The sequence below is a fragment of the Taudactylus pleione genome, unplaced genomic scaffold (genome assembly GCF_031769625.1).
Source record: "Taudactylus pleione unplaced genomic scaffold, aTauple2 ptg000575l, whole genome shotgun sequence".
In the NCBI taxonomy this organism is placed as follows: Eukaryota; Metazoa; Chordata; class Amphibia; order Anura; family Myobatrachidae; genus Taudactylus; species Taudactylus pleione.
In genome coordinates, this window is record NW_028284977.1 from 1,776,805 (window position 1) to 1,804,636 (window position 27,832).

The 27,832-nt window shown below is 43.0% G+C and overlaps 1 protein-coding gene across 1 annotated transcript; it reads left to right on the top strand.

The window, feature by feature from the left end:
- The first annotated feature begins 4,413 nt into the window (after window positions 1-4,413).
- Window positions 4,414-27,832, top strand: LOC148481533 (vomeronasal type-2 receptor 26-like). The gene is made up of 4 exons (XM_088453291.1): window positions 4,414-4,453; window positions 16,841-16,869; window positions 25,456-25,579; window positions 26,925-27,832. Exons 1-4 carry the CDS (start codon window positions 4,414-4,416, stop codon window positions 27,830-27,832), a joined length of 1,101 nt encoding a protein of 366 aa, XP_088309417.1.

The window sequence follows — 27,832 nt, forward strand, 5'->3', positions numbered from 1 at the left end:
GCTGCCAGACCCACGGTATATATTTCCTCCCCTGATAGCATTCTATCCTGAACATCTCGTCTTCCCATGGTGTATGGTTCATGCTGTTTGTGTGTTCTAGTGTATCCCTGAAACCTGCTACAGCAACCCCTGGTGCAATCCAGAAAACCTGTTACAGCTATACCTGGCAATCCAGTAAGCCTGCTGACAGCAACCCCTGGTGCATCCAGAAAACCTGCTTCAGTAATACCTGGCATCCAGACGTCCTGTTACAACAATACCTGGACTGTGCTCTGCTGGTAATCCTACTCCTGGTTGGTCCCTGGCACTCTGTAAACCTGCATCGTGTCACCCTGCCTTGCTTCCTGCTGTGGATCAACTCCTGCTCCTTTTACCTACCTACTCCCTCCCTGAACCTAAAAATCCCAAACCTACCCATTCCTTCCTGAAACCTGTTATTCCCAATTATCCAATCCAATCCAACCTGAGTTCCAACATTGTCACAGCATTTCTGGATCACCCTGTTTAACCCTCATCTCAGCATTACCTGATTACCCTTCAGCCATTGTCACGTTATTCCAACTCAGAGTCAAGTTCCTGTAATATCAGTTCTATCCACGTTGTTCCAGTCCAGAGTCAAGTTCCAAGATCATCAGTTCAGTCCACGTTGTTCATGTCCAGAGTCAAATTCCAAGCTCATCAGTTCAAGCCACATAGTTCCAGCCCAGAGTCAAGTTCCTAGTTCAACTCAACAAGTCCTCCTGCCGGTCCCAGTCCGGTTCCTCCAAGTTCCTGTTATTTATCATCAAAGGCAGTTTTCACTGCTAAACAATTTTGCAAATAGAGCTATCCACCTCATCTGTGGTTCTAGTCATGCCGGTCTCCATTGAATCCCACTCATCACCTGAGACAGGTAACTCACAGATACCATTCATGAGAGAATGTTCAGGCCCAACGATGGTGGCGGATCAAGCACCTAATAAGTGACTAGATACTTTCCGTAACCTGGTCGCTTGCTTGGATTCACAGGAGGCTGTACAGCATCAAGTGCTACAGCTTTTGCAAATCCTGAATAACCAGCTAGATGTTACCCAAACCTTACCTGAACCCCTAACTACCTTCCATCAACTGCTGGAACAGCTACAGGCTCTACTCTGCTAAATATTTCAGATCATTCCTGAATTTCTTAGAGCTGCCTCTGTCTCAACTGAAACCTCTGCCTTGGAACCCCTAAGAAACAAGGATTCTTCCAAACCAAGTAATGTCAGACATCATAGTTACCCATGCCCCAAGCTCTCTGTGACCGAACGCCAGCGGCGCAAAATTTACAGCTCTGCCTCTATTGTGGAAGTTCTGAACACTTCATTAAAGACTGTTCCCTTTGCAACTCCAGCAGTGGCTCCAAGTCTCAACATCTCAGTGCCCGTTCCGGCCCCAGCCCGGATTCTGCCCGTTCCGGCCCCAGCCCGGATTCTGCCTGTTCCGGCCCCAGCCTGGATTCTGCCCATTCCGGCCCCAGCCCGGATTCTGCCCATTCCGGTCCCAGCCCGGATTCTGTCCGTCCCAACAGGGGACTCCAGTCAGCAGCCCCAGGAGGGGTCTCAAGTCTCATACCCCAGGAAGGGGTCTCAAGACTCATACCCCAGGAAGGGGTCTCAAGTCTTGTACCCCTGGAAGGGGTCTCAAGTCTCATACCCCAGCAAGGGGTCTCAAGTCTCGTACCCCAGGAAGGGGTCTCAAGTCTCGTACCCCAGGAAGGGGTCTCAAGTCTCGTACCCCAGCAAGGGGTCTCAAGTCTCATACCCCAGCAAGGGGTCTCAAGTCTTGTACCCCAGGAGGAGGTCTCAAGTCTCACACCCCAGGAGGGGGTCTCAAGTCTCGTACCCCAGGAAGGGGTCTCAAGTCTCGTACCCCAGGAAGGGGTCTCAAGTCTCGTACCCCAGCAAGGGGTCTCAAGTCTCATACCCCAGCAAGGGGTCTCAAGTCTTGTACCCCAGGAGGAGGTCTCAAGTCTCACACCCCAGGAGGGGGTCTCAAGTATCACACCCCAGGAGGGGGTCTCAAGTATCGTGCCCCAGGAGGGGGTCTCAAGTCTCGCACCCCAAGAGGACCCAGAAGATGACAATCTCTGTAGTTTGTTCTCAGCTTTGATTGTTGATGCTACTGTCTCTAGCTCCCCAGGACTCCTTTCAGTTCTATCAATTGGTCCGAATTCTGAACATCTGTCAGCTTCAGTTATTTTGACTCCTCATCAATCGGAGCATCCTCTAGTCTCTTCCAGCCCTGCACCTGAATGTGCTCCTCAGTCCTTGAACACACAGGATTTGTTGGATACTCCACCATGCATTTATTTTGATGAGGTCTTATCTCAATACTATGCTTTATTGAAACAATTCTTCGCTATGATGAATTCTCCTTTGCCATGTGGAGTCAAGCCTACTAATATTGTAGAGTTTATTATCTCATCTTTTCAGGGTAAAGCTTGGGACTGGGTTGCCCCTATTTATGCTTCCAATGATCCAATGCTTCTAAATATAAAGACTTTCAGTGAAGCTGTTGTCAAAGAATTTGGTCCTTACCCTGTAAACAAAAATTCTAGTGAAGTTCTCATTTCCAAGATATTGTCCATACAGTCTGTTTGTGCTACCAAGAATTTGTCCTCCACTCCCCTGAAGTCCAAGGTCAAGTTTTCAAGGGCCAACGTGCGGAATTTGAAGCATCCAAGGAAAGTGGCACTATAGAATCAGCATCCCTGAATGTGAGATGTGCGCCCACCTCCTTATCCTCTTCATACTGTGGTACCTCCCAAAACACCATCAAAATGGGTCATGTTTCGCTTAGTTCCTCCCAGGAGTCCTATCAATGTTCAAGTCCTACTAAGCCTTCCATTTTACCTTTACATATTAACTCGGAATCTGAACTCGATCCTGCATATGATAATTCTCCATTCCCTGAAAACCATCTGTCATTTGACCCTGTCCTTTCCAGTCATGTATTTCCACAGGAGTTACCAGAGATCCCATGTCTGTTGGTTGGCACAAAACATTCTTGCAGCAGAAAGACGAATCGATGAAGGATTTGAACTATCTCCTTTGTAGACTTTCCACTCCAAGTACCCCAACAAATTGAGAATTGGGAAGATGTCTGAAGAAAGTTTTCCTTGGTGTCCGGAGTCCAGCCATAAAGACGGGGTACTGTCACGACCCTGTCTGGTTTTTCCCTTTTGCCTGTTGACTTTCCACTGCCAGCTGGCTCTGTGGATCTGTGTGTGTGGTTGCCTGGAGGATCTGATCTGGTCATGCTGGCTGCTACACTTCTGTGTGCATTCCCTTCCACACTGATTGTCCACCTGAGCATCCTCTGTCTGTGAGCATTGCTAGCCCTGATTGGATTCACAGGTGTGGTTCTGATTCTCAGTGCTGCAGAGATGAATACTTCCTCTGCATGTTGTGCCTTCCACCACTCAGGATGCTACTGCCAGACCACCTGTCCATATCCCCCAGTTGCTGCCAGACCAAGGGTATATATTTCCTCCACTGATAGCATTCTGGGCCTGAACATCATGTCTTCCTGTGGTGTATGGTTCATGCTGTTTCTGCATTCTAGTGTATCCCTGATACCTGCTACAGCAACCCCTGGTGCAATCAAGAAAACCTTTTACAGCTATACCTGGCAATCCAGTAAACCTGCTGGCAGCAACCCCCGGTGCAATCCAGAAAACCTGCTATACTAAACCTGGCAATCCAGTAAACCTGCTGACAGTAACCCCTGGAGCATCCCGAAAACCTGCTACAGTAATACCTGGCATCCAGATGTCCTTTTACAGCAATACCAGGCCTGTGCTCTGCTGATAGTCCTACTCCTGGTTGGTCCCTGGCACTCTGTAAACCTGCATTGTGTTATCCTGCCTTGCTTCCTGCTGTGGATCAACTCCTGCTCCTTTTACCTACCTACTCCCTCCCTGAACCTAAAAATCCCAAACCTATCCATTCCTTCCTGAAACCTGTTATTCCCAATTATCCAATCCAGCCTGCTCCTGAGTTCCAACCTTATCACAGCATTTCCAGATCACCCTGTTTAACCCTCATCTCAGCATTACCTGATTTCCCTTCAGCCATTGTCACGTTATTCCAACTCAGAGTCAAGTTCCTGTAATATCAGTTCTATCCACATTGTTCCAGTCCAGAGTCAAGTTCCAAGCTCATCAATTCTGTCCACGTTGTTCCAGTCGAGAGTCAAGTTCCAAGTTCATCAGTTCAAGCCACGTAGTTCCAGCCCAGAGCCAAGATCCAAGTTCATCAGTTCAACTCAACTAGTCCTCCTGCCGGTTCCAGTCTGGTTCTTCCAAGTTCCTGTCATTTATCATCAAAGGCAGTTTTCACTGCTAAACAAATCTTGCAAATAGAGCTATCCACCTCATCTGTGGTTGTAGTCATGTCTGTATCCATTGAATCCCGCTCATCACCTGAGACAGGTAACTCACAGACACAATTCGTGACACTATCAGTCCCTTAAAATATTTAAAAATGTCCTATAAACTTTCAAATGAGTAATGAGCTTACTGCTTACTTGAAATTAAACATGCCTAATTCAGTGCCAAAATGGTTTAACCCTGCTCCTGGCTAGAAACATTTTCTTACAGCAAAGTTGCGTACACACAGTCAGATAAAACTGGTAGATTTGTATGATAACGATATTGATCATATCATTATCATTCAAATCATCCATGGATTGGCCCCTTCAAATGACCAAACGATGGTCAATGCAAGGGCATGGATGGTCGCTATCGATATCCTACATCGCCCACGTATGCAGGCCAACCTGATCGATATGTACCAGGTTATCATAGTGATAGCACAATGTGTTCTAGATTTATTTATAAACCTTACTTGTTATAAGAAGAAATGAAATAATTCACACCAATACAGATTCTAAAATAAATGACAATGCTTTTACTTAAAGACAGCATAATTATACATGTATTTTGCCAATGCAGACTTACAACAAAAGACATAGGCCCTCATTCAGACCCACTCGCAATTGGGCGTACGTACGTTCGGCGTACGTAAAAAAATATTTAAATTCAAGGCCTTGCTCGTATTTTCGAACGCATATAAAAATCCGCCCCAAACTCAGACGACCCCTCCTCTAACTAACGAGCGTGCCAAATAGCGAGCATACATCCCCGAAATGGCTTGAAGGGAACGCACGCACAAGTACAAACCGGAAGTGGGCTTGTCAGATGTCGATTACCTGCTCCTTTATTCTGCCTACCTCCCTCAATCGTATCATGGCAATCAATGTATCAATTAGCTTAATTGTTGTTTTTTTTCAACACAATGCAAGAAACTTTAATCTTGTCCGTGTTTGTGTTTACCCGCAGAATACGTACGGCTTAAACATTCGCTTTTATTGCTCAAAAAACATGTTAGCCCCAATTAAACAATTGTTCTATTTCTTTGGATCCCCGCATATTTCCCGGGGTTCATTTCTTTATGTAAATTTGCTTACGCATGTCACTGCATCAAGCCTATCATAACTCTCAAGAGATTTGTGGCCCTGTCGAACACATGACTCATACACTAACCAATAGAATTGCTCCTGTTAATTTCCCAAATACATTAGCCAATCAGAAATTTTTTTGGCACTTTATCAAAAATTATTTTTAAGAAAAACACCATTGCCATCATGAGAGCCTCCGCATTCACCAGGCGCGAGCTCCTTGTGCTTACGGAGGTCATGGATAGGTGGATCACCAGCCAGCCTCCACCCATCACCAACCAGCAGAAGCGTTCCGCATATGCGGAGGCACGGGCCCGCCTGCGCTCCTTCGGCTCATGCCGCAACATCGGCCAGCTGGAGCGCAGGTGGTCGGACCTGCAATGGCGGACGCCCCGCTTGCTTGCATGCTTTCGCATGCAGATCACGGAAAGTAAGTTTTATGTATTGTGGTTTTCATGTTTGTCTTTGTGGCCCTTACTGCGTGTGCATGTTTTCATGTCTGTCCTATTTATTCATTCTACTCATATCTGCGTGTGCATGTTTTCATGTCTGTCCTATTTATTCATTCTACTCATATCTGCATGTGCATGTTTTCATGTCTGTCCTATTTATTCATTCTACTCATATCTGCGTGTGCATGTTTTCATGTCTGTCCTATTTATTCATTCTACTCATATCTGCGTGTGCATGTTTTCATGTTTGTCCTATTTATTCATTCTACTCATATCTGCGTGTGCATGTTTTCATGTCTGTCCTATTTATTCATTCTACTCATATCTGCATGGCCATGTTTTCCCTGTATTTCATATTTTTGCATTGTCCTCATATCTGCATGGTTTTTTTTGGGGGGGGGGGATTTGAAATAGTTTTTTGGCCAGGATTTGTGTTGAAACTAACCACAATTTGTTTAACATCTTTTAGGGGGCCAGCCAAGACTACGCCGTCAACGTCCGGCCAGACGGCGCTCCCGGCCACTCTCCCCAACCCCCAGCCAACACTCCACACCCAATAATTCCCCTATTCCCCACTCCTCCCCAGCCTTCCAAGACCCTCTCCCTGAAATGTCGGGCCTCCTTCCCCTCCGTCCCACTTCCCCCTCTCCTCCAACCACCCCTCTTCGAATTACCCCCTCCCCGGAGTCGGTAATTACCCCGCCCCGATCTTTGGGGAATTGAGGCACTTCCGAGGAGGATGATGGAGGGCCTTCCGGAGCTGGCGTTTTTTCTTCCGGTATGTTTTTCTTTAGGCTTTTTTTTAAACACAAACTGTTTGTATGTAATCATGTGTCGTTCTTTTTTTCGGGGTTTTTGGGTAGACTTTTGCTGATTTTGCAGATTGCCTTTACCTGTTACTGCTGATTTCAACATACACACATCACACCTGTGGGAATTTGTACAGGCCTTGTATTTTTTGCAGCCCCCATTTCAGTTTGCTGTGTTTTTTTTTAAAAAGTTATTTGGGTGGTTTTGTTGTGTTTTTTTTTTTTAATGTGGTTTCCCTATTGTTGTATTAATCCACACACTTTTCTCACCCACAGAGGAACAGAGGCGTAGGGAAGATTTAGCCGACTGCGTGGTCCGGATGTGCCACAATATCATCGGGGTGCTCGTGGCCCTTGACCGTATGTCGGTCCTCCTTCGTCAATAGGTTTTTTTTGTTTGTGTTCATTTTATAAATAAATTGTTTTTTTCTAAGTAACGTTCTGGCTCATTCGTTTTTTCAAAAACAAAGATTGTTTACCCTGACATAAGTAGACTGTTCCAGGAAGGATTTCCTTTTTTTTACAGTAAGATTGTGTTTTGTATTTGTATGTAAAACAGCCACAAGAAACACATAACAGTAACAATGTCATTTGCCATTTTTGGTCTAGTGTCAATTAGATATTTCAACATTTTACAGGTTCCTAGTTGGTGTGCAAGCTGCTTAGGCCAATCTTACAAATCCCAAGGTTGGGCCAGGCTTCCTTTTGGTGTGGGTTTGGAACCTGAAAACAGATTACATTTTAGCTCAACTGGTGTCAGTACTGGATTACCCCTTAGTCAAATGTAACTTGTGTGAACCTGGTTACACTTGCTGGTAACGTCCAAAAAAAGGAAGACCATTTCACTCTCCAAACATTTATTCACAACAGAAGTGATAAATCAAAGTGGTCACTCACAAAAAAAACACACAGTGATAATCTCAAATACAACACATACCAAACAAACAAAAACAAAAAACAACAAATCAAGAACTGGTTGACGAAGGACCATGCCAACATGATTCCACAAACATGGCGTTGCAATATGGGTTCCCGTATATATTCCCAAAATGTCCACATCCAGGTTTTGTAAGGGTAGCAGGAAGTAGTGAGCGTTGGAGTGCCAAAGATTATGTGAAAAAACAGAAGATGGTGAAAAAAACATTAAATAATTAGATGTTCACAAACAAACCCAAACACATTAGGTATAAACACTGTTGTTTTGTCAAAACTTACCTAAAAAATCTGGCCACCACATCATCGCGTATGGCCCCCCCACATACTGACCTCCGACCAACCTCGGGTGGGCCATCCTCAGGTAAGGCATCCACTGGCTGCACTGGGACACCACTCCTTATGGCGATGTTGTGAAATATCCCACACAGGACCACAATTTTCGACACCATATCCGGCAAATACATGAGCTTGCCACCAGAGCGGTGGAGGCATCTGAATCGGCCTTTTAAAAGGCCGATACAGTGCTCCACCACTTGCCTGGTGGCTGTAAGTGCGGAATTATACTCACTTTGTGGCCCTGGTGTGGGAGCCAAATAAGGAGTGAGCAGCCAGGACATGCAAGGGTATCCACTGTCTCCTGTGAAAAATAATAGACAACATCAGGAACACTGTATATCAAGCTTAACATTGTTATGTACTAAAGGTCTCCACTTACCCAGAAGCCATGCATCACCAACTTGTAGGTTGGTTAATTTGTGCCATATCCCTGATTGCCGGATGACGAAGGAGTCATATGCACTTCCTGGTAATTTAGCATTCAGGGACAGGATCTGGAGGGAGGCATCACATACCACCATTACATTCAGGGAGTGATAGTGTTTCCTGTTTCGAAATTTGGCCTCCAGCCATGCTGGAGGCTGAAGTGGTATGTGAGTACCATCCACAACCCCTATGATGTGTGGGAAGCCAGCTATTTGGTAAAAATTGGCCTTGGCCACACTAAGGGCACCCATATCCAAAGGCATTTGAATAAAATGATGGAGGTGCTTGAAAAGTGCCTCCATCACTGCCCTCAGGATCCGGGAAAAGGGGGATTGTTAGATGCCCGCCACTATTCCCACCGTTGTTTGAAACGATCCTGAGGCACAGAAATGTAACACCGCCATAATTTGCATAAGTGGTGGTATTGCTGTTGGACTGTCAATTTGCCGCTCAAGATCACTCTCTATTAATGAGAGAGTGTCTATGATGATTTTGGGAGGAAGACGGTAGCGTCTTAAAACCTCATCATTGGGCATTCCAAAAAGGGTGACACGTGTTCGAAATATCTGGGGCCTTGCACGCCTACGATGCCTACGCCTGGGACGAGATTGAGGTTGGTCGGCTTCCGGGAGCATGGCCAGAACAATCCGCCCAAGATCAACCTGAAATGGCAAGATTGAAATGTAAGGCTTTGGACCCACCCCAAAAGAAAATGAAGAACAACTTAGCTTGATGATACCATCCATTGCTGCTTACATGCCGGGGTATTGTCATGATACGTCCAAACTGAAATTAATCACAAAAATAATTTGAAAAATTTTAGTCTGTGCATTTATGTTTCTAAATTTTGTGCTAGACAAAACTTAAAATATGCGAAACACACATTTGGCCAAAGAGCAAAACGACATTGAACACAGTACATCAAAATGGGTTGAAATGTAAGCCAAAAAAGCGAAAGGGCAACCACAAAAAATTTTACAGGATTAATAAGCATTTAAAAATGCGCTAATTAGTTCGCAAATACAAGTTAATAAACAAACTGAGAAAAATGCGCTAATTAGTTTGCAAATACAAGTCACAATAGTAAGTAGTAAAAATGCGCTAATTAGTTCGCAAATACAAGTTACAATAGTAAGTAGTAAAAATGCGCTAATTAGTTCGCAAATACAAGTCACTATACAAACAGAGAAAAATGCGCTAATTAGTTCGCAAATACAAGACACAATAGTAAGTAGTAAAAGTGCGCTAATTAGTTCGCAAATACAAGTCACAATAGTAAGTAGTAAAAATGCGCTAATTAGTTCGCAAATACAAGTCACTATACAAACAGAGAAAAATGCGCTAATTAGTTCGCAAATACAAGTCACAATAGTAAGTAGTAAAAATGCGCTAATTAGTTCGCAAAAGAAGTCACAATAGTAAGTAGTAAAAATGCGCTAATTAGTTCGCAAATACAAGTCACAATAGTAAGTAGTAAAAATGAGCTAATTAGTTCGCAAATACAAGTCACAATAGTAAGTAGTAAAAATGCGCTAATTAGTTCGCAAATACAAGTCACAATAGTAAGTAGTAAAAATGCGCTAATTAGTTCGCAAATATAAGTCACTATACAAACAGAGAAAAATGCGCTAATTAGTTCACAAATACAAGATAAAAAATGGACTTACCAAGAGCAAATATATAAGATTCCAAATCAAAAGGTCTTTGGGTCCGAAATTAAAAAAAAGCTAAAAGATATGAAATTATGGATCCAAAAATTAAAAACAAGAAGAAACACAATGAGACACCAATTGAACCAAAGTTAGACTTCACAAAACTTACCAAATCAAGAAACGAGGCCAAAAATAAAAATACCAAAAAAGAGAACGGAAAATAAAAACGCAAATCTAGCAAACAAAGTAAACTCCAAACGCCAACTCCTTTATCCGCAAACAAGAAACTCCAACCAAGGTAACCTCCAACAATCCAAAAACGCCACCTCGACTCGAGACACACCAAGCCATAAATAGTGTTTCGTTTCCTGCACAAATTAAGGAGGGATCATAGGAACACACAATCAATGATGCGGCCGCAAAATAAGGACGCATGTATAAATACGTCATGAAAACACATTTAAATTCTGGTGTATTTCTTGTTTGGACCTCAGACATGGCGACAGACCAGGGAAACAATGCCCAAGAGTCAGGCGGTAAGTCTTTCATGCATTTTGTATCAATGATTAATTTGAAACATAAGATTGGGCAAGTTGTGAATTTGAGAAATCTAAATATTTACACAAATAGGTGAGGAGGATGACATGGAAGAGGCTGCTGGGCCCAGTATTCCGGCCAAAGCTGCCAAAAAAAAAGGCAGCCACATTTCACAAGAAAGGAAATGGAGGTTTTGATTCAGAAGTGTGTGGACATCCTGCCACAGGCAGACAGGAATATGAGTCTAAGCCAGAAGTGGAGAATGTGGGAAGAGGTAGCCGTTGCTGTCAATAGGGTGGGTGATTATGTCCATCTAGCCCGGGATGTCAAACGGCGGTAAGTAAACACTTGCCCCCCCCTAAAAACAAACACCATTTTAAACAAAAGGATAATGGCTTCCATTTTTACCCACAGATGGGCCGACTTCAAATATCGCCTAAAGCAAAAACTCGCGGACAGGGCTAGGCATGCAATGGGGACAGGTGGGGGTCCCACCCCTGTGTCATTGGAGTTGACGGATTTAGAAGAGCTGGCACAGGGGTGTGTGCAGCCTGTGGAGGTGTTTGGCGTGTCCAACATGGATACGGACATGCCAGACTTTGCGGCTCCTCATGTTGTCCCAGGTAAATCTTTTGATGTCACCAACTCTGAAAGGTTAGTGGGTCAATATGTAGATTCTAATGTGAGTCTTTTCTCATTTTTCCTTACAGAGACACAGGCGGATGAGTCTGCTCCAGAGGGGAGCCTTGGCCGCCGAATTTCTGCTGGCTCGGCAGGGGAGGAACCAGTACATCCGGCTGAGGACCCTGCAGAAGCCAGTCCAGGGCAATCCCCCTCGCAGGCAGTGGCCCTCCTCATAGAACTCAATTTCAAATCGGATTTCCATACGGAGATTCTGCAGAGGATGGACGCCAGTCTGCTACGGGTGGCTGAGGCCCTGGAGCAAAATGCTGCGGCCAACGTGACCATTGGTCAGGCCCTGGTGGAAAATACCAGGGCCAACATCCGCATCGCCAATGCCCTGGAGCAGCTCGTTCGCCAGCACATGGTGGAGCCGACCTCCCTTCCTGCCGGAACATCAGGATCCTCCACCTCTGGCACAACATCAGCCAATCCTCCAAATGTGCCTAGCCCTGTGCCTAGTCCAGAGGCCACAATATCTGCCTCTGGACAGGCCAGCCCGATGACATCCCGTACCCGGTCTGGCGCCCTCCCTCCCCCATCCAAAAGGGTGAAAAAACGGTGACAGCAATGGCGACTTTTCCCACACTCCTTCTGTGCTTGGCTCATATTCCTTTCTGGTCAAAACTTCCCTCTCCTTTCTTGTGAAATGTTTTTAATTTTTTGTTGTACGTTTATGTCTACAGTTATGTTGGGCCAATTTGTTTGATTTTGAGAATGATCTTTGCCAAAAAAAGATGTCCCCAAATTTTTTATTATTTTAGTTTTGGTTTGACCAATAAATTTACACCAAAAATCTGACATTGTATTGTGACATTATTGTACAAATGGGTTACATTTAATCCTAGCCCAAAAGGCAAAAACTTGCACAAAAAAAAAAACAATTAAAAAAAAAAAAGGGCTCTTTAAGGAACGTTTAAAAATTCACATAACGAGGCAAATTCAAAAGGCAAAAATAAAAAGGTGAGAAAATTAAAACATGATGACATTATTGTTACAATAGGCCCTAACCACCAAATTGAGGCCAAAATAAACCCCCACATATGTACGCAAATTGATTGTGTCATCCTGACATTAGCAGCTATGATTGCCACCTGCGTACGGTATTGTGCTATCCCAAAAAACTGATTTCAAAACACATACCAAGCCGGTTTTCAATCCAACACTAATTGCTTTTCAGACCACCCGCGATTAATCGCAACAACATCGTGGAGTCCCGGGACGGAGGAGAAGGCCATCGCCAATGTGGTCGAGTAATCCAGACCCTAAGCTGTGCGAGCATTTTGAAGGGAAAGAGGATCATCCAGTGACGTATCAGTCGGTCCGAACACATTTTACGCTCGCATCTGCTAATGTATGTACGCCCCAAAAATGCCTCGCCACGCCTGCGTTTTTCCATCTCCACCCCCGTCAACACCCAAAAACGCCCTGTTCTGTCAATCACATTTGACATGTCACTTCCTGTACGCTATTTGACGAACGAGACCAAAAAAGCTCACAATCTGCCGTACGCACATGCACAGTGTTACACCGACGCATGCGCGGTTAGTCAACATCGGAACGCAACGAGCGTACTGCTGTTTGCGAGTGGCTCTGAATGAGGGCCATAGATTATATTAGCAGCAGTAAGGAACACTTATAAAATGAATTTGTGACACCCAGTGCAGCATCAGCTCAGCCAATTTCATACATACGTATGGCAACGGCACCCTGCAGACCTTTGTTGTGTGCTCCCTCCTCCTTCCTCTAAGTGTTCCCTGACTGCTCCCCCTCCCTCGTTCTCTGGGGAGTTTTTATACTTAATCCTCGCTATACCTCCAATTAACCCAATGGGGAATATTAATTTATTTAATATTCATACATGCTAGGCCTTAATTGGTTATGTGTCTCTTAACCAAAATATAGGGCCAAATGTAATAGGTAGTCTGTTTTGGTAAATTGCGAGTTTGGTGCTAAACTCGCAATTTTTCACAACTCTCCAATGTAATAGGGTGTCTGTTCACTAAAACTTGCATTTTTCAGAGTTACTAAAACTCTCCATTCTCAAACTCGCATCCAGATGTTTTCACATTGAAAACAATCAACTCGCCCAATGTAATAGAGGGTCTGTTTCAGACTCGCAAAAAAAAGATTACCAAAAGTCCCCAAATAATAGACCTGCTTCAGGCTCTCGAGTACAACCTGAGCAGGTCAGATTAACACAGAAACATGCACATATCCATGAGATATGTACATGTTTCTGTGTGTACTTATGTAAAATGTGCTTAAATAAAAAAAAAATGATGTGCACCCCCTCCCCAAAAGCATAACCAGCCCCGGGCTTTATAAAGCCTGTTCTGGTTCTAAAAATACAGGGGCCAAAATGCGTAGGGGGCCCCTGTATATTAAGAACCAGCACAGGGCTTTGTTGAGCTGGTCCTGGTTCTGGAAAATCAGGGGACAAAATCCCTGGGGATTTGGGTACCCCCCCAATAAAGGGGTACCCCTCTCCAGGGCACCCCAGGCCTAGACTGATAGCCTGGGGCTATCCCCGGCACCCTAGGGCGGTGGGTGCCGGGTTGATAGTGCAAAGTGAAAGTGTAAAATTTAATTTTCCATATTGTCTTTATTTGTAGAACCACAAGTACCAGCAAGCCTCCCCTGCATGCTGGTATTTGGGGAACCACAAATACCAGCATGTGGGGCATTACGGGCCCGCTGGCACTTGTAGTTCCACAACTAAAGAAATTTGTAAAAAAACAAACTTACACCGTGAAAGTATAATTTTAATAAAACATACATGAACACTCAAACTCACACTCACACATACTCACCTATTATCCGAAGTAATCCATAGGGGTGTACCTGAAAAAAAAATCCATACTCACCTCTCCTATGCGTAGATCACGTCCTCTTCTCCAAGTAGGCAATCCAGGGGTTAAAATAAAAAACCGAAAAAAACCCGATCCATGCCGGACTGAGCAAAGGTATATGTGTACACATACCTTTGCTCCGCGTAAATGACCGGGGCACACGTGTGCCCCGTCAGTGCAGGGGCCGCCAGCCAATCAGGGAGCATCTCCGTCGGAGCAGCTCCCTGATTAGCTGAATGCGGCCAGCCTCTGTCTCCCTTAGACGTCTATGGTGAGAAATCCCCATAGCCCGTCTATGGTGAGAGCCGCTACATAGTAACCGCAAGATTAATTGATGTTAATCTTGTGGTTTACATCAGTGATACAATGTCGCGACATACACACATACCTTTGCTCAGTCCGTCATGGATCGGGTTTTTTTCGGTTTTTTATTTTAACCCCTGGATTGCCTACTTGGAGAAGAGGACGTGATCTACGCATAGGAGAGGTGAGTATGGATTTTTTTTTTCAGGTACACCCCTATGGATTACTTCGGATACTAGGTGAGTATGTGTGTGTGTGAGTGTGAGTGTGCATGTATGCTTTCTTAAAATTATACTTTCACGGTGTAAGTTTGTTTATTTACGTATTTCTTTCGTTGTGGAACTACAAGTGCCAGTGGGCCCGTAATGCCCCGCATGCTGGTATTTGTGGTTCTCCAAATACCAGCATGCAGGGGAGGCTTGCTGGTACTTGTGGTTCTACAAATAAAGACAATATGGAAAACTTATTTTTACACTTTACACTTTACACTATCAACCCGGCACCCACCGCCCTAGGGTGCGGGGGATAGCCCCGGGCTATCAGTCTAGGCCTGGGGTGCCCTGGAGAGGGGTACCCCTTTATTGGGGGGGTACCCAACTCCCCAGGGATCCCCGGCCTGGACTAACTAGCAGTCAGGGATAATGCTTTGGCCGGGGAAACCGGTGAAAGGTTTTCCCTGGCTGTGGCATTATCCCCCTGCTAGAAAGAGTTCGGTGCTGGTTCAGGAATTTTCAGGGGACCCCTACTCGTTTTGTCCCCTGATTTTCCAGAACCAGGACCAGCTCAACAAAGCCCTGTGCTGGTTCTTAATATACAGGGGCCCCCTACGCATTTTGGCCCCTGTATTTTTAGAACCAGAACAGGCTTTATAAAGCCCGGGGCTGGTTATGCTTTTGGGGAGGGGGTGCACGTTTTTTTTTTTTAACACACACAGAAGCCTTCACGGATATCACTGATCTGTGATGGCTTCTCTAAAACTCGCACCTTTTAATGCTACTCGCATTATAAGGTGTCAGTTTACATTGTCCTAAACTCGCCTGCACTCGCAAATGCAGTAGCCTCGAGCTGAAAAGTTTGCAGGCTATTGAATTTGCGAGTTTCAGTACAAACTCGCACTTTTTAAAAGTGCGAGAAAGTGCAAATTTGTACTGTTACTAAAACTGACTACCTATTACATTTGGCCCATAGTGTTTTCTTGTTCTGTTCCCATGTAGCTTCTTGCAGGCCAAGGCTATCTGGATTAGCCATTTTTATTTATAAAATCTGAGACTGGCTGCTTGCTAGTTTGCTCACGTTAAAACTGACACAGATTTAAACCTACAAGTCTTTATTGCTGAACCATTAAAATAAATGGCTGCTTCATCAGGTCTAACTTATCCATATATCTGCAGCTAATCACACCTCCATAGAAATAAACACTAATCTCTATATACTTATTAATACATCATTTAAGAATAGATACCTTTTGATAAAATATTAAACAAAATGACTGATGCAACAGGGACTCATCTATTTACTTTGGAGGGGGAAGGGTAGGACTAAATCCTCTCCAGGGAGACCATTCAACAAATGCAACCCAGCTGCACCTCACACAACTATACTGAATATCATCTTAAACATATTTATATATTCTACATTGCAATATAGGGAAAAATAGGGAAAAATAAACATGCATATATTCATGAATTGCTGAAGGAATATGTACAACCACATATTCCTGCGTTATCAATAGGGACCTGCGATCATTAATTGGGGGTCGATATAGGGGGGGATTCCTGCATGTGCTGGATGTTCGATACCAAACATCCAGCACATGCAGGATGATCAGACAATGATCATTTGATTGTTGTCTGATTAAAGGCCTTGCTCCATGTGTATGGAGCTTAAGCACATAGGTACCCTGCACACATCCCTGAACAGTCCATGTAAGAAGCTGCTTGCAGTGTAGTGCAGAGCAGAGTGAGAGACTTGAAGCTGTGTGCTGAGGTGTCCTGCTCTGCACAGTAACAAGGTACTTGGTGGTTCCAACACATGTTTCACCTGTGGAGCTTTCTCACAAGGAAGCACCTCACACTCGACCAGGTTCTCCCTGTTTGAGAGAGAGTGCTGGATCAAGAATCTGGTCTCAGTTTCACATTTACAAACATGTTTACATGATTTTTAAGTAAATTATAGCATAGAGGACATCCCAATAAATCAACTTTAATTCTGATATACAAAAATATATATTCACATTCAACTCAGTATTATGGCAAGATCCAGACTTAAAAATGACAGAACCTCCCATCAGATCTGAGGGATATGATACCCACCACCAATTGGGAAGACAATTTCGAACAACTGAAGTATTGTTTACAACTCTGGGCCTAATTCAGACCCACTCACGAGTGCTGAGCGCTCACAAGCGGGTCGATGGTGCCCAAGAGCACATGTGCACGATGGAGGGAGCTCCGTCGTGAGCATGCTCAAAACCCGAATAACGACGGCCAAGCCATCGCTATGGGTCTCGCACCAAAGGGGGCGTGCTGTCGATGGTGAGTGACAGCACTCCCCCTTTGGTGGGCGTGTCAGGGGCGTGGTTGCCCAGATGGAGGCGTTCCCATTGGAACGCCTACCGTCTAGGTCCGACCCCACTGATATCACTAGTGATGTCAGTGGGAGTGTTTTTGTCTCTGATAGAGCCAAAAGCACTCCGGGCTTGCGGCAGACGAGACCCTACCTTAAGGGTCTTGTCGCAAGCCTGATGGTCACGATGGTCTTGACCATCGTGACCATCTTTTTGGCCGCTTTCATAAGCCATGGGTGGTCACCGACAGCTATGCGAGCAGCCAGGAGGCCACTCCATTTTCAGCTAGGACGACCCTGATTCAGAGCGAGCGCTCATGTCAGAGCATCGAGCTCTGAATCAGGCCTTCTGACATTACAATCCTTGAAAACTACCAAAAATAGAAAATATCTCCAGGAGGTCCAAGACCTAAACTTTTTTCAATGATCAATCTTAGTATGGAGAATTTACATAAACAGTGGGATTCCTGCTTATTAAAGTGTTTACAGGATTGTATTACTATTCTAATAAAGCATAAACTTTCAGTTTTAGAAGAGTGTGAAAAGGAAGGACAGAACTCTCACAGTGGGAACAAGACAACCATTTTCAGAATTGTTTTGACAAGATCAAAAAGATTTAGAGGAATTTGAGAAGACCATTACTGAACACAAATGGAACAAATCCTGTCTTGATAAAAAAGATTTCTCTAAAGGAAACATCTTAAAGTGGAATCAGAAACTAAGAGCTACTTTAATTCCCCTTTGAAGCAGATTCCTCCGGTGCAGAGGACAACACAGAATCATATCAAAGGGAACCGTTCTCCACATCTCCAAAGCCAATTGTCCCGGAAACTACTGGACAAGAGGAGGAAGAGGAGGAAGGCAGGGGAGTAGGTAGAAGAAACAGGGAACCATCAGAATGAGAAACACCAATGCCTCAAACACAATTGTCTCAAAACCAACAGGAGAATCTGATTGAAATCCAAAACTTAGATGATTTCAAAATGTATCAATCTATCCAATAAAACACTCTCTGCAATACAAACATCATTATTCAAGAAAGGATTGACTCTTTCTCCTACCTCAATGTTTAACAGATTTAGCTGTGAGAATAATCAAATACATTTTCTAGGGCTCAATGGGGAGACATTGAGATCTAAAGCTTTTCAATCCTAGGATGCTCAAGTCCTTCCCCCTTTACCCCAACCACAGCCTGAAGGCACTTCAGTTTCGTTGGTGTCTGGCAAGGAGCTGGACCACCATTATAACAGGGGCTGCTTTATACAGCCCAAGCTTTTATTTTTTTGATTTTATTCAAGTTGTATTTCTACCAGAAGGGTGAGCAGCACCAGACTGTCCTCTGGATGTCTGTGCTGCCACCCCATCACTCCTCCGAAGCACCATGACTCCAAGCCTGTGCTAGGTACTCCCAGCGGGGATACAATGGAGACTAGCTAGCAGGCTCCCTGGACCCCCAGACTTCAGCCCGGAATCCAGGGGTCAGGTAAAGCAGAACCCTGTTCACAGGGACCCACACAATATTGTATTCTTGCCTCCGGTCTCCAGAGACAGACCGGAGGCGCTGATGTAGATACTGGGGAGGCAGCCCACTACTCCATTAGGCCACAGGAGCATTAAAATGCTGGTGCAGAGGTATATATTAAGGCCAGGGACCTGGTGGTTGATGTCAGCCAGGGAAAAAAGGCGATCTCCCTGCAGCCCCTCCCCCAGTTGCTCCTCCTTCACCCTCATCCCCCTCAGAGACACACGGCAGCCATTTTAGGCAAGCAGACTCCAGAAATTGCTGGGTCCAGTCTCTCTGTATACCACTCCCAAGGGCAAGGTTATACAGTGCTATAACCTACCAGCCACTGTGGTCTATGTAGTTGATATTAGTGCACATTGCAGAAAATTAGATTTTTCTTTCTGATTTGTATGTGACTTGTGCTAGCTCTAACTTTTCCTTTTCTATACTGTCAGTCATGGGCAGAACTATGGGAGACAATGGAGGCACCTGCCGCCGGGCTCCAGCTCTGAAGGGGCACCGCCTACATTATCCACAACATATTCACCCCACTTAGAGCTTGTAACTATGTACATGGAGTGTACCGTCATGGCCGCCCAATAAATGGCACCTCTTCCCGGCACCTGAGAAGCCACCATACACTAGTGGAGAGCTCCATGTGAGACCATCAGCTGCTGCCTTAATCTATCTATAGTCTGTCTGCATGGAAATTGCTATATTACAGTGTTAGTGGCTGTGACGGGGGGGGGAGGCACCAAATTATAACTTGCCTCCGGGCATCTGGAATGAAATTATCACCACTGCTGACAGTTACAACTATCCCTTTACACTACTGTACCCTGTCATACTAAGGTAAAGAGGGATATTGTACCTCAGATTTGTGAGGGCAATCACATACATGACACCACATTGCACACTACATGGTGCCATATCTAATACGGTTGCATACCCCCTGGTATCATATTTTGCACTTGTGCAACTAACTTGTGCCTTATAAAGTGCTGTCCATCCAGGGGGCTTCTATTACTGCAATAACACACTATATTGTGCTACATTTATATACATATATTGTGCTGTTGCACATTACCTTGTGCCATATATAGCAGTGTTGCATAATACATGCTGTCATTTTTAATGATCTTGCATACTACGTGGAGCCATATATAGTGCTGTTTAATTTGATATTGGGTCATATATAGATTATTGTACACTTCATTGTGCAATATTTCAGACACTGCACCGTGTTTACTGCATTGTATCATTACTATGACGGGCAGAGGAAAGAATAATGAAGAATAATAAACAGCCTCGGGATCCTGCCCCTATTATGTTGTCCTGTAAAGCCTGCTCAGTGGGTTTGGCCTAAGGGGACCTTATTCAGGATGGGCTTTGCACTAATTGCTACACAGCCCCTGGTCCCTCAGCCCTGGTGTCTCTCCCTCAGGATCCTCCCTGGGCAGCCTTTTCACAGATGCTGGCAGAGAGCTGTCCCCATAGTGGCTCCCCCTGTGGGATGGCCACAGCAGGTACTTCCTGCAAATCCTTTTCCTCCCCCATGGGTAGACATGCTGTATCCCTCAGTACAGAGTTTAGCTAATACCTCTACAGCCTTGCAGCAAATGCTACACAAGGAAAAGCCTTTACCCACCAACCCTCTAAACAGGCTCTGTTTTCCTCCCAGTCCACTCAGTTATCTGATTCAGTCATATCATGTGGGGAGGCAGAAGATGCAGATCTCTCTCTGACTCCATACAGCCACCCTCTAAGCTAGATATTTACCTGCTCTTGTTAGGCTGTAAAATCCATTTTACGAGTTGAAGAGGCTGAACCTGCTCCTAAGAATAAAAATGCACTTTTTAAACATCAAAAAGTAGTTTTACCAGAGTTCCCTCAATCAGACCAGCTATCTGATCACATGAGTGAAGAATGGAATATACTGGTAAAAGGTTTCAAATCCCTAAATGATTCAGTTCCATTTACCCTCTTCCAGCTATCGATTGCAGTAAAAGGGAAGTTCACCCACCAGTGAATTCAAATTCCATGTTACCATTCACACTGCTACCTCCTTAAAGGAGACTACAGATAGATGTATAGAAGCTTGTCATATATCCATTTACTCTCTTACAGGAGCTATTACTCGTCCTGCTAGGGCTACTGCCTGGGTGGCAAAAGCCATTGAGAGTTGGGCAGAAGATCTAGAAGAAACATTTCCCTCTGATGATTCAAAGGAACAACTATCCTATGTATCTCACATTAGGGATGCAGCCTCCTACTTAGGGGAGTCAGCTACAGTATGGTTACGGCTCTCCTGGCCTCCAGGATATCTGCCACTTCAGTAGTGGCCCATCATATCATTTGTCTCCATTCCTGGAAAGCAGGTTAATATTCAAAACGGGCTCTGGACTCTATTCCCTATTATGGGGACATCCTATTTGGTCCAGAGCTAGATCAAATTGTGACTACCTTGGCGGTTAAAAAGACAGCTTTTGTGCTCTTTGCATACAATATAATGCCTTGGACATCTTCATTTCGGCCCTTTCGCACTCAAGAAAAAGCCAAAGGTCAGTGTTTTCCATGGCACCTGATATCAGCCAAGGCCTCCAAGCCAAGGGCTACTAGACATCCACCAGCCAAGTCTAAGGACAAGCCTGCAGCCTGACGGGGCAGGCCTCTCCCTGGAGGCTCCCAGGATGGGAGGCAAACTTCTTTAATTCACCCAGATTTGGTATCAGACCACATCAGATGCTTGGTTAAGAGTAGTGGTCTCCCACGGATATGACCTCCCCTTTCTGATGCGGCCCCCCAACAGTTCTTTTGCACAGGAGTTCCATCGGACTCAACCAAGGTCCTGCTGCTCCACAACATTCATACCAATGCTCTGTTACACAATAATCTGCTACATACTGCATTCATACCAATACTCTGTTACACAATAATCTGCTACATACTGCATTCATACAAATACTCTGTTACACAATAGTCTACTACATACTGTATTCATACCTTACTCTGTTACACAATAATCTGCTACATACTGCATTCATACCAATACTCTGTTACATAATAATCTGCTGTATACTGCATTCATACCAATACTCTGTTACACAATAATCTGCTACATACTGCAATCATACAAATACTCTGTTACATAATAATCTGCTACATACTGCATTCATACCAATACTCTGTTACACAATAATCTGCTACATACTGTATTCATACCAATTCTCTGTTACATAATAATCTGCTGTATACTGCATTCATACCAATACTCTGTTACACAATAATCTACTACATACTGCAATCATACCAATACTCTGTTACATAATAATCTGCTACATACTGCATTCATAACAATACTCTGTTACACAATAATCTGCTACATACTGTATTCATACCTTACTCTGTTACACAATAATCTGCTACATACTGTATTCATACCAATACTCTGTTACACAATAATCTGCTACATACTGTATTCACACCAATACTCTGTTACACAATAATCTGCTGCATACTGCATTCATACCAATACTCTGTTACACAATAATCTGCTGCATACTGTATTCATACCAATACTCTGTTACAAAATAATCTGCTACATACTGCATTCATACCAATACTCTGTTACACAATAATCTGCTGCATACACTATTCACACCAATACTCTGTTACACAATAATCTGCTGCATGCTGCATTCATACCAATACTCTGTAACACAATAATCTGCTGCATACTGCATTCATACCAATACTCTGTTACACAATAATCTGCTGCATAATGCTTTCATACCAATATTCTGTTACACAATAATCTGCTGCATAATGCTTTCATACCAATACTCTGTTACATAATAATCTGCTACATACTGCATTCATACCAATACTCTGTTACACAATAATCTGCTGCATACTGCACTCATACCAATACTCTGTTACACAATAATCTGCTGCATACTGCACTCATACCAATACTCTGTTACACAATAATCTGCTACATACTGCATTCATACCAATACTCTGTTACACAATAATCTGCTGCATACTGCATACATACCTATACTCTGTTACACAATAATCTGCTGCATACTGCATTCATTCCAATACTCTGCTACACAATAATCTGCTACATACTGCATTCATACCAATACTCTGTTACACAATAATCTGCTGCATACTGCATTCATACCAATTCTCTGTTACATAATAATCTGCTGTATACTGCACTCATACCAATACTCTGTTACACAATAATCTGCTGCATACTGTATTCATACCAATACTCTGTTACACAATAATTTGCAGCATTCTGCACTCATACCTTTACTCTGTTACACAATAATCTGCTGCATACTGCATTCATACCAATACTCTGTTACACAATAATCTGCTGCATACTGCACTCATACCAATACTCTGTTACACAATAATCTGCTGCATACTGCACTCATACCAATACTCTGTTACACAATAATCTGCAGCATTCTGCACTCATACCTATACTCTGTTACACAATAATCTGCTACATACTGCATTCATACCTATACTCTGTTACACAATAATCTGCTGCATACTGCATTCATTCCAATACTCTGCTACACAATAATCTGCTACATACTGCATTCATACCAATACTCTGTTACACAATAATCTGCTGCATACTGCATTCATACCAATTCTCTGTTACATAATAATCTGCTGTATACTGCACTCATACCAATACTCTGTTACACAATAATCTGCTGCATACTGTATTCATACCAATACTCTGTTACACAATAATCTGCAGCATTCTGCACTCATACCTATACTCTGTTACACAATAATCTGCTGCATACTGCTTTCATACCAATACTCTGTTACACAATAATCTGCTGCATACTGCACTCATACCAATACTCTGTTACACAATAATCTGCTGCATACTGCACTCATACCAATACTCTGTTACACAATAATCTGCTGCATACTGTATTCATACCAATACTCTGTTACACAATAATTTGCAGCATTCTGCACTCATACCAATACTCTGTTACACAATAATCTGCTACATACTGTATTCATACCAATACTCTGTTACACAATAATCTGCTGCATACTGCATTCATACCAATACTCTGTTACACAATAATCTGCTGCATACTGCACTCATACCAATACTCTGTTACACAATAATCTGCAGCATTCTGCACTCATACCTATACTCTGTTACACAATAATCTGCTGCATACTGCATTCATACCAATACTCTGTTACACAATAATCTGCTGCATACTGCATTCATACCAATACTCTGTTACACAATAATCTGCTGCATACTGCATTCATACCAATACTCTGTTACACAATAATCTGCTGCATACTGCACTCATACCAATACTCTGTTACACAATAATCTGCAGCATTCTGCACTCATACCTATACTCTGTTACACAATAATCTGCTGCATACTGCATTCATACCTATACTCTGTTACACAATAATCTGCTGCATACTGTATTCATACCAATACTCTGTTACACAATAATCTGCTGCATACTGCACTCATACCAATACTCTGTTACACAATAATCTGCAGCATTCTGCACTCATACCTATACTCTGTTACACAATAATCTGCTGCATACTGCATTCATACCAATACTCTGTTACACAATAATCTGCAGCATTCTGCACTCATACCAATACTCTGTTACACAATAATCTGCTGCATACTGCATTCATACCTATACTCTGTTACACAATAATCTGCTACATACTGCATTCATACCAATACTCTGTTACATAATAATCTGCTGTATACTGCATTCATACCAATACTCTGTTACACAATAATCTGCTGCATACTGCATTCATACCAATACTCTGTTACACAATAATCTGCTGCATACTGCACTCATACCAATACTCTGTACACACTGTAATAACCAGTTTTCAGATTTTATTTATGTGCAATATACAATTATTATGCTTTTTGGGGTGTTTCCTCAGCTGCCGCGCTGAATATATCTTTATTATTTATGATCATTTAGATCAGATGTGCTGCATACACTATAATACACACATATTGGATTTCTGACTCATTTATATGACAAGTTATTGTGCTGTTTTAGGTTCTCTTAGTTGCCCTGATGAATGTATTGATGTCATAGTTGCTGTATGATACATACACATACATATTACAGGTCTGATAACATTTCTGTATTAGGTGTCAGGACCCATAATATAATTGAAATTAACCTTATTGTAGCTTTACAGCCATCAAGTTGCTGATATTATTACTAAGAGACATGTTTTCATCAATTTTTTTGACATAATCGAATAAATAAGAGAAAACTAATTATTTTTTTACAAGAAATTTGATATTGTCCCTGATACATTGTAACAAATTATTGAAACACATGATAAATTGTGTTTCTTCTTCCTATTTGTTTCTATACTGGACACACAATTGATTTCTGTTGGTAAATAAATATTTATATTCAGCATTTGTGCTGTTAACAATTTCTAATAATCAATCTGACATAATTATATAGGTTCAGATTTTGTGAGATTAGACTAATATCTGACTAATCTTAATATTACATCTCAAAAAGTTTACTTAGTGCCTTAAATATTTCACCCATTACCTGTATATATAAACGTAGGGAATTTTGGAATAATCTAACTGTACCAAATTTATTTACCACATATTATTAACAATTAAAGTTTAGTTTTAAAAAAAACCTTTATAATATAGTGCATAATCTGGTCTTCTAAAGCGTGCCCCCACAAAGGACTTCTTTCTGCTTCTTTCCTGATCTCAGTAGAGAAATACCGACTCTTTGTAAGCTTTGTGTGTATATGTTATACTGCAGTGTCTGCTGTCATTAAAAGTCTCTGTTTAATTAATAATATATTCATTACTCCCTGTACAAGGTCCCCAGATCCCGATGCAATGACAGATGTTCTCCTGGATACAGAAAAGCTTCTAATGGAGGATTCCATGTCTGCTGCTATGACTGTGTCCCGTGTTCTGAGGGGGAAATGTCCAATGTTACAGGTAGGGATGTGTCTTACACAGGAATAATCATCATATTTGAGTAATAGGCTACAATTGTTATGGGGAATGCACTTAAGATAAAAGGAGATGCAGTCAGGAAGCCGAAAGTCGAAATTGCGACCACCAGCTTCCCGAACTTTGAATCCTGGCTGGGTACTAATGACAGGTGATGAAATCCCGACACCTGTCATTACACCTATGCTTGGAGCCCAACGCCTGTCATTATACCTACTCTGGGAGCCCAACGCCTGGCATACCGATCGAAGGTGAGCCGGGCGGTGGGCATGGACAGCCATGGGGGGAGGGTTAGGTTAGGGGCTTGCGGGGGGAACTTAGAGTCAAGCAGCCCCCGGGAGGGTTAGGGTCAAGTTAGGGGATGGGGTTAGGGTTCAACACCCCCTGGGAGACTTAGGTTTAGGCTGCAGGGAAAGGGGGGTTAGGATTAGGCACTGGAGGGGACATTAGGGTTAGGCACCCCTAAGGGAGGGTTAGGGTTAGGGGGGGTAGGGTTAGTAATACTCACCTAAATCCCCTGTCGGGATTTTCACTGCTGCAAGTCTCCTGTTGTCTGGATTTGAACTGCCAGCCTTACAGCAAGCAGGCATTCATCCTGATTCCATTAGAAAAGATATGACAAAATGAATATAATATGCAGATCACAATAAATAATGTTCTCCGGGTTACTACCCCTCAGGTTTACTGAACCAAAACAATGTTAAAGTTATTATACTATATATATATATATAAATAATAACTTTAACATTGTGTATATATATATATATATATATATATATATATTCAGATTATGATACCCAATTGCAGAACCTTCCATAAGCAGAGATTATTCCAATGTGACACACATGTATTACATTAATATATGCTTTATTAAGCATAATATATACATTACATATATATGCAACACAGGTTTCCACACCAGGTGACCAAACTGATGAGTAGCACAGTGATGATGATTATCAGAGTCAGACCTACCATACACAGTGCCAGACCTGCTGGTAAGTTCTTCAAGGTGGCCCATCCATCCCATGGGAACAACCAACTCTGCAATGTGGTACGGTTGATTGATCTGTATCTGCAACCTCCCCACTCCTCCCCTTGTCCCAGTCACTTCCTCGCCTCCTGGTTTTGCAATCAGTTATGTATTAATAACCTTAGTGTAGCACCTACAGTACTGCATAAGTCATTTAAGGTAGAGACACTGAAATCTCTTATATTTGGTTATTTTTGTGGGGTAGATTTCGATTAATAAGGTTGTTCAAGAAAAAATTGATGTTAAAAAAATATTGCCCACACAGATAATATGTCTATGTTCTATATTTAATTACAGACAGTGAGATCTGCCATAGATGTCCTGATGAAGAGTGGCCGGATGAGAGAAAAGTGATCTGTATTGCCAAATCATACGACTTTCTATCATATGAGAAGGACATTGTGGTGCTAATTTCTGCAGTAACAGCTTCATCTTTCTCTGCTATAACATTATTTATATTAGGAAACTTTATTTATTACTGGGACAGTCCCATTGTGAAAGCCAATAATCGGGCTGTAAGCTTTATTCTCCTGGTCTCCATCTTGCTGAGCTTCCTCTCTGTGTTCTTGTTCCTCGGTCGACCGGTGGATATAACCTGCAGGCTGAGACAGACATCATTTGGGATCTTCTTCTCCACAGCTGTATCTTCTGTATTGGCCAAGACGGTCACTGTATGTATTGCTTTCAAAGCCATCAAACCTGGCAGTCTCTGGAGGAAATTGGTCACACTTAAAGTGTCTAATTATGTGGTGATTGTGTGCTCCTCTGTCCAAGCTCTGATCTGTGGTATCTGGCTGTCTGTTTCTCCTCCCTACCAGGAGTATGACCTTCACTCCTATCAGGGAATGATCATCATTCAGTGTAATGAGGGGTCGGTGATTGGGTTCTACTCTATGTTGGGTTACATGGGGATCCTGGCAGCTGTGAGCTTTGTTCTGGCTTTCATGGTGAGGACATTACCGGATAATTTTAATGAGGCCAAGTACATCACCTTCAGCATGCTGGTGTTCTCCAGTGTCTGGATTGCAATGATCCCGGCCTATCTGAGCACCAAAGGAAAAGACTCGGTGGCTGTGGAGACATTCACCATATTGACCTCATGTGCTGGAGTTCTGGGCTGTATATTTTTCTCAAAAATGTATATTCTGCTTTTCAGAAATGAATTGAACACAAGAAAAATTATGATGGAGAAGACTAAATTATAA